This window comes from Hipposideros armiger, unplaced genomic scaffold (genome assembly GCF_001890085.2).
Source record: "Hipposideros armiger isolate ML-2016 unplaced genomic scaffold, ASM189008v1 scaffold_423, whole genome shotgun sequence".
In the NCBI taxonomy this organism is placed as follows: domain Eukaryota; kingdom Metazoa; phylum Chordata; class Mammalia; order Chiroptera; family Hipposideridae; genus Hipposideros; species Hipposideros armiger.
The window spans coordinates 1,190,533-1,198,926 of NW_017731773.1; the positions used below are offsets into that span (position 1 = coordinate 1,190,533).

The following is an 8,394-nucleotide window of genomic DNA, read 5'->3' on the forward strand; positions in this document are numbered from 1 at the left end:
AACCACTTGAGCTAACCGGCCGCCTCTCATTGTTCTTTTAAAAATTGTTTCTATGTGTATTCAATATTAAAATGTTCTGTTTACCTATACTAGATAAGGATTGTGGAAATTAAGGTTCTTACAGTTAAGCATCTATCCAATATTTTGTTCAACAAGTTATTTCCATCCAGATTTTTCTCTTAAACACAAAAATATCTTTCTTTTGTCAAGATCGGCATGAAATATTGTATTTTCACTTAAACACATTGTTCTAAGCATAAAGATGAAAAGTTCTCCTGGGATTTCTTGAAGGGTGATCGAACAGAAGAGAACAGACAGACTCAGAGTGGGACTGAGTGAACTTGAACTTCTGTGTAAACTTCAGTGAGTCACTACTTCCCAGTATTCCAGAAACTTCTCAGGTCCAGTAATGCTGAGATTGAGAATCTCTGTAAAATGCTCAGAAATCTTAGGCAGAAGGTAAAATTTTTATTTAAAATAAGAAGTTACTTCTGCTACTGAAGCAGTAAGAAAATTCAATACCAAACCACAGGGGTAGTGAGGGACTTTTCAACAAATGGTGCTGAGATGGTGGGATGGCCTTGTCCTGAATGGGAGGGGTTTTGAGCAGAAAATGAACAAGATCTGATTTATTTTTGTATGAAGACCGCTCTGGCTGCTACGGTGGATGAGTCTGAAGGAGGGGTGGAGGGTAAATGCAGGGAGGCAGATGGGAGGGGCCCATCACCATTCAGGACAGGACTGGAGGCGGGGAAGAGGTGGTCAGGTTTTGCAAATGATTTGAAGGCAGACCCAAAAGATATGGAAGGAGGGCCGAGGAGGACACCTAGGTTTTTGTCCTGAGCAGTAGTGAAGGATGGGAGTTGTGAAAAGCAGAGATGAGGAAGATGATAGGAGCAGTCTGCGAGGGGAAGATCAGGTGCTGATTTAGCCACGTCAGGTTAGCCATTGAAGTGGAACTGTCAAGCAGGTATTTGGATACAAACGTGGTGTTAGAGGGCGAGTTCTGAGCTGGAGATGGGATCTGAGAGTCATCAGCAGATAGACGGTATTTAAAGCCTGACACTGGACCAGATCCACTGGGAAGAATGGCAAGGAGAGGTCCATGGACTGAGCCTAGAGCCATCCAAAGTTCAGAGGTCAAGGAGAGCAGGAGGAATTGATCATGGGGACCAAGCCCTGCCCTACTCCTCTCCACTGCCCAGACTGTGCCAGGGAAAAACCTGAATACAGTGAGGTCCTTTGTATATAATTAACGCCAGTTACCTGGGAACAGAGCCTTTAAGGGGAAAGTGCATACTTTTCCCCCTTGATTTTAAGATCGACTTAGTATTTGAGTTAATTTGTTGACTCATTTTGAAAAATTTACCTCTTTGAAGGGACCAAACAGAAATCCCAAAGACTGATTTGAGGAGGGTTGCAGGGGAGAGGGGAAGTAATCGACAGGCTTGAAGGCAAATTTGTAATTGGTAGTGGGCTTGAAAAGCTACTTGTAATATAATCTGTTCAAAATTTAAAACAGGGCATACATTCTGCTCGTGTGTACCCACATATGTGGCCCCTTGGCAATTTTTTTTCCCCCCTTTTTAGGAGAAAAAACTGGCAGCAGCCTTAGGACTGACTTTACATACAAAGCGATCTGTGACTATAATGAAGCCAAAAATTAAATAATATGCTTTGCTCACTCTGCTTGTGAATTGTCTCGGGGCCTTGGCTACATGTAAATGCTGAGGCAGCAATGGAGGCCCCTCCCTTGTAGGGATCAGCACGTTCCGACAGAGACCGTACCTCATACGTATGAGTATCATCACAAACAAAAGAGCAGTTGCTAAGACATGGATTTATTGGGATGTTATTATCAAATACAATCAAAGGCAAAATTCCCTGAGAACTCTGCCTGACCATCTGTAGTACTAGCTACAGAAACAGTACTTGGACAGAGTGCATTCATGTGCAAAGCGGGTAATTTATTTAGCAAAAAAGTCAAATTATAAAAGCATCGATTCCATCTTAAAACCTGACATTTAGAAAGCACTTCTGACATTCTAAGTTTGCATCCAGACATCTGCCCAGTCTGGATGCCCAAATCCCGCTCTCATTTCCAACAACAAAGGCAATTTTCACTAGTTGTGGGAAGCTGGAGCAGTGGTGTGGAGACGGCTGCCCTTCAAACAGTGGAGTGGGCCCCAGGAATGCTGTTTTCTACTCAGCCTGAGGTGTCCTCCTTGTTTCTTCAGAGAGAGTTTTGTGCTGGCTTCAACAGATTCTCAGTAAATGGTCAGGAATCCTCTTGGTAATAATGTTTGCAAAATGGACTGAAGATTAAAAAACATAACCAAGGCCTCTTGCCCACTTCCATCTGCCGTGTTAAGCTTCTCAAACAGGGCTCTATATAGCCAGCAGCCCTCAAATCTTCATTTCCATGTCATAAGAGCTGGTTAACGCCTGTTAATGACTACTGTGCAATTCCAGTCGACTCCTTGACAGTTTTTCTAGGGCGGAAATGGATAACTGTGCAGGTGGCTCTGAATATCTCCAAGACAAAAACAAGCTCATTTTAACCATTTCCCCTCTAGGTTGATTGTAGACTCATGTGAATTCCTGATTACAGAGGAGGAAAGCAGCACCTTCTCTTTAATAAAAGCCATGCCATTCATCGCTTTTCCCTTTTCTTTCCTTGTTCTTGGCAACTGTTTTTGGAAATTGGGGTAATGCCCCATACGCAGGCTGCAGATGTATTTACAGCACACATCCTTGGTGTGCTGTCCTTTGTGCAACCATGAAGAAGATGAGGCAGTTAAGCTCAAGAGAACATTCTGGGAACAGACTAAGATGGCGCAAATTGTAGCTGTCCTTTGAAGCTAGTGAAGCTGGGAAGCCAGGGCGTCCAAAAGCCAGGCACATGGAATTCCAGTTCCAACTCTATGGCAATGTATGTATTGATGGTCCTTATTCATAAAGCACTTTTGAGTTCTCCTCGGTTGTGACTTCTTGGGTTAAGTGGGCCTGGGCTGTGGCAGCAGGGTGGGGTAGCCCTGGAAGACTTACAGGGCCAGGGACTTCCTCCAGCACCAACTTTCCCAACCAGATGATACCTCCACTCCCGAGACTGCTGCAGGAAATAAGCCATGAGATGGGACTGGATGCTGGCCCTGCACAGGGTCAACCAGATTCTTACCAAGGACGCTCAGAGATAAATGTACAATGAGCAATTCAGTGTTCCTCAGCCTTTAGTCTTCCATGTCAGTGAACTTTCTCTTCTTGTAGTTCTGAACAAGGTTTGAAGCTGTGATCTGAGAAGCCTGCCCTTTCTCCCAACACTGAAAGTCATTCAGTCCTTTCTGCCCTGTTTGAAATAAGCCCCTTTCCATCTCATCCAGCCTGGCGACCAGTGCTGAAGTGTCTTCATTGTAAGCATTCTGGGAACTGTCCATGATGCGGCGAAAACGCCCAATAAACGTCTGAAGAAGAAGGGAGTAAGAGAAATCAGATCCACTTTTATCCCCAAACAGTTAAATGACATGAAAGGGAAGAATTTGGTCTCAGGATTCAGTCAGGAGTTCTGAGTAAGTTATTTCACATGGCCAAGCCTCAATTTACTTGTCTGTGAAATGGGTTGTTGTAAAAATCCAATGAAGTTATTAATACATGTAGAGCACTTGGCAAAGAGCTGGCAAGGGTAAGCTCCTCGAAAAGCAGTACTCATTATTGTTATTAGTAACAAAAGCCATAATAATGTACTGTGATCACACGCAGACAGGTTTCAACCAGAAAATGCTTCTGATTTAATTGAATGCAGTTTCTATTATTTTCAATCCGAGAGCAGGATGGAGACCCGTACACTCTAGGGGTGTCAGTTCAGGGTTCTGAGACCAAGCCACAAGCTTCAGTTCTGCAACTGTCTCGTGGCAGTCTCACCTTATATATAAGCAACTCTTATCAACAGCACCTCAAAGCAGTGATGGAAAAAGAAAACATATCACTCACTTAAAAAGGGCAGTGTCCCAGTTGAAGAACATGTCCTGGTAACATTACAAGACAAATAGATTGTCCTCATTTTAACTTTCTGCTCAAGAGTTTCATAAGCTCAAACTGTCTATAGTCTATATAGACTTCTTTTTCTGAATGGATAGCAGCAGGTTTTTGGGTTTTTTAAATATCACATTAAAAATGGTGTATGTTAGGTATGTTAGGTCAAACAACCCTTAAGCCTAATAATGGAGAGTGTTAGCACAGTCCAGGGAACATATGAGTTTTGAGCTAACAGTTCTTATGAGCTAAAAATGAGGAAGTAAAACAAGAGGTAGAAAAGACGGTTTCTTCTAGAATTAACAGAATAAAAAGTAATTACAACACATTAGAGTAAGGTCATACTGTAAAGGATGGCAATATATGCATAAGATTGTTTAGTCCACGGACAGCAACAAGTTACCAATTATTAAGTGGCACTACATAATCTCACTACAATTCTATAATTTTGGCACTATTATTACCTCCTCCTTCACCTACTTTATAGGTGAAGAATTGATACCTAGAGAAGTCAGGTAGCTTGACCAAGTCACACAGCTAGTACATGGCAGAGCCAGGTCTTAACAAGGGAAGGGAACAAATAGCCAAATAGCACATGTATTTCCTACAGGAACCCTCAGACCAGTCCTGGGGCTGGACTGCGACTGCATTTAAGTGCCTCACAACCATTACCCCTTTTTCATTTCCAGGACTTCCTGCTGGTCCCAACTCTTAGCAAGCAAATAGTAAGCTCAGTAGGCAAGTCATATTTAAGTGTATACACACACACACACACACACACACACACGTTATATAATCGGCAAATACAGTCTAACTGTAGACCTGGAATAATAGTAAGCTAATTGCATAAATTATATACTTCCCTGGATAAGAGTGACGTCTGGTGGCTGCCACAGCTGACTCCTGAGACATGTACAGCGCCATAGATTTTCCCATCAAATACTTGCCTGTAGGAGAGACTGGGAAATGTCTACATTCTCTGGATTGTCAAAATGCAGGAGTTGGGAGCCAAACCCGTAGAAATGGGGCCCCATTTTGTGGAGGTCCACCACATTGGCATCCGCACTGAACACAGTCCTCCAGCCCTCTTGGTAGATCTTGGGAAGCTCCACAGAGAGGATCCGCCGCTTGTTGTCATAAAGGCCTTTTGCCAGCCACAAGGGGAGCTCCAGCTTTAAGCCCTGCATCGGACAAGAATGTAGATTTAAAAAAGAATGACACAGTAAATGTGTGTATGACAAAAAGGAACTACACATGGCATGAGCAATAAAGCCTGTTCTCTTAGGGGGAGCGACTATCAAAACACAGAAGAGCTGGTTGTGACTTCAAGAAATGAATTGTGTGGGCTCAAGTTTTATGTCATGATGAAATGGAGAGAGAAAATGGATTTATACAATAAAAACATTAGAGAACAAAAATATGGTATAAAGGGAAAGTTTCCTAATATAAATAAAAGCTGTCCAATTCCAGATACTTCAGAGGTATCATAAACATTTCTATTTTCTTTGACTATTCAGTATCGATTCCACATATACACTCACTGAGTGCCTACTATGTGCTAAGCACCACCCTGGGAGCTGGGGGACTACAAAGAAAAGTAGGATCAGCTCGAGTCAGCTGACTCCCCCCATACCACGTCACAGCTTCAGAGGAGACAGAAAAGATAAATGTCTTTCTTTCCTTTTAAAGTCTTAACAGAATTGGAAAATATGAGGAGATGGCCATGATAGACCAGAAATTAAGAGAAATATCCAAAAAATAAAACATAAAAGGAAAACATAACTGGGTTGAAGGGGGCAACAAAAGCACTCCACAAAACTGTCATGGTCATTAAAAAAAGTCTGCTAAACTGTCACAGCCAAGACGAGCGTAAGGAGACATGAGTATGAAATGCAATGTGGGATCCTGGAACAGAAAAAGGACCTTCGGTAAAAGTGAAGGAAATATGAATAAAGTACAGGCAGCACGTCTCTGTTTACCCGTGTGGGAGAGTACTAAATCCTTGTCTACTCTAATGGAAAGTCAATAAATAATGCCCACATTTTTAAAAAAATCAAGTTTAAGACTATTATTTAGAAATATGGAGGTGAATTTTGAAGAAACTACCAAAAGAAGCAGACAGACCATGTGGAGCTGCAAAGAGAAGTGAGGAAAAGCAACGCAGGGGGGCCGGCCTAGTGGCTCAGTTGGTTAAGGGTTGTTAAGAGCGCGATCTCTGAGCAACAGGGCCGCCGGTTCAATTCCAACATAGGCCAGTGACGCTGCACCCAAGCTGAGCTGCGGCTGAGCTAACAGGTAGCAGGATGGCTCAGCTGGTGTAACAACAAGATTGCCTGTTTGATAGTGGGCTATGCCCACCCGCAACTAAGACTAAGCTCCACACCTTCAGCTGAGCTGTCACCAGGCTGTCTCAGTGGATAGGGCGCGTGCTCTTAACAAAAAGGTTGCTGGTTTGACTCCCGCATGGGATGGTGGCTATGCCCACCTGCAACTAAGATTGAACACAGCACCTTGAGCTTAGAGGCCACGAGCTGCAAATGGGAAGCCAGATGGCGACTGGCGCCCTCCACAACGAAGAATGAAGAACAACAACTTGGCTGGTCCCCCTCCCCAATTAAAAAAGAAAAGAAAGCAAGGCACGGCCTGCTATTCCTTTTTATCTTTTAGCACTATTTGACTTTTTAAACTTCGTAAGACTTTGATAAAAATGAACTCAAAACAAACCAAATACCTTCTACACAAAATTTAGGTTAAATAGGAAATAAAAAATAACCACTACAAGCCATCTTCCTGGAACAAACTTGTATGTGAAGTCAGACAGTCCAAGGTTCGAATCCCAGCTCATCAGGTACAGCGCGTTCCTGGCCAAGCTAGGAAACTTTTCTGGGTCTCAGCTTCCTCGTATGTAACAATACCTAATTACAGCGTTGTTGAAGGATTAAAGAGGTAATAAATGGAAACGTACACTCTACCTACCCCATTCATGTTGGCACCAAAGCCCTCAGTAAATGGTTGCTGATACCGTCATCATCACGCAGGGAAGAATCTAGCAATCTGTGGGTCACACGCTCTGACAGAACTCAATGCTGTTGCTTTGGTTTAAGGCAAACGTGATCAGAGCCCTCATCCTGAAGTATATATATTCAATGGGACCCAATCTTGAAGCATCAACTCATGGGGGCGGGGGAGACACTCTTGAATTTGCACCGTTTTAAAAAAGAAATCAGTGTTGGAGGGAGCCTGACGACCTAGGATGCAGTTCGTTTCCGTGGAAGTGGCCAAGGCTAGGTGGGGGAGATCTGGGAACAGAAATTGGAGCGAACAGCCCCGCGTCTCCCTATAACTATATACAAATCCCAGAGGACAGCGCGCCCGGAGACGCGGCGCCCCAAAGCCGCGAGGCCCACCGGGAGTTGTAGTCTTTTTCGCGCGAGGCCGAGCCAAAATGCTTACCTGAGGGATCGCGTTGTCGGTGTCGGCCCCTACACTCCGTTCCAGGAAAAAAGCGCCGAGGCGTGGCATGGGGATCTCGGTGCGCACCGGGAGTTTCTCGTGGGACATCAGGATGTCGTCCAAGGAAAGAAAGTTCTCCTGCAGTCCCAGCGCACCCGACTCCACCCGGAAATAAGCCTCGGACATGGCGGCAGCTTGAGTTTCTCCACTTCCACTCGTGTGGTTCAGGAGACCTCGAGGAGTCAGGGATGTAAAAGGAGAAGGAGAAGGCTGGCCAGGATTGTGAGGGTTTGGTGGATTGAAACTTTTCCCGCGCCTGGGGATGGGCCAGACAGGAGCAGTCGATCCAGGCGGATCGGCCCAGACAGAAGCAATCGATAAAGCCTGCCTGCAGACTTGGTCCAGTGCGACCCTTGACGGGGACAGGGCAGCACTAAAGTGGGTCTGCTGGAAATTTTCTTCTCGCTGCGTATATCCCCGTGTGGGAATCTTAAAAAGAAGCTGGACATGCCCATTAAAGCAGCAGGATGCATTTGCAGATTGTGTTTATGTAGTCTTTTACATGGTTATATGAAATTAAAAGCACATTACAACACGTTTGGGGGCTTCAAGAAAGGCGTCATTGTACCCTCCATCCCAGGCCTGATCAAATCAGACCTATTTACTAGTTTTTTCACTTTGCATTTCTGTTAATCTTGGTACTTGAAATTAAAACAAAAACCAAACAAACAAAAACACTCCAGCAGTAGCCCCAAATAGTTACTATGGACTATTTGTAGTATTTTGGAGGCGATTTGGAGTGGAGTGGGACAAGGGGTGTAGCACCAGACTACACATGGCTTGCAAAGGTCCTGAGCCTAATCCAGAACCTCCCAGCTCACCTAACCATCAACTGGCAATCTTTACTTCCTT

General features: G+C 44.2%; 1 protein-coding gene across 1 annotated transcript; it reads right to left on the minus strand.

Moving 5' to 3' along the window:
* Positions 1-1,831: 1,831 nt before the first annotated feature.
* Positions 1,832-7,831, minus strand: GINS3 (GINS complex subunit 3). The gene is made up of 3 exons (XM_019664455.1): positions 7,483-7,831; positions 4,977-5,210; positions 1,832-3,461 (listed from the first exon to the last, which is right to left on the minus strand). The coding sequence occupies exons 1-3, from the start codon at positions 7,666-7,668 to the stop codon at positions 3,231-3,233; spliced, it is 651 nt and encodes a 216-aa protein (XP_019520000.1). The 5' UTR covers positions 7,669-7,831; the 3' UTR covers positions 1,832-3,230.
* Positions 7,832-8,394: the final 563 nt, after the last annotated feature.

Bases quoted from the DNA above. Each gene is read 5' to 3' on its own strand.
- GINS3 (XM_019664455.1), bottom strand. From the start codon at position 7,668: ATGTCCGAGGCTTATTTCCGGGTGGAGTCGGGTGCGCTGGGACTGCAG. The intron at 5,211-7,482 runs GTAAGCATTTTG...TGTCCGATGCAG, and splicing joins CCGACAACGCGATCCCTCAG to GGCTTAAAGCTGGAGCTCCC. The intron at 3,462-4,976 runs GCAAGTATTTGA...CTTCTTCTTCAG, and splicing joins TTTCCCAGTCTCTCCTACAG to ACGTTTATTGGGCGTTTTCG.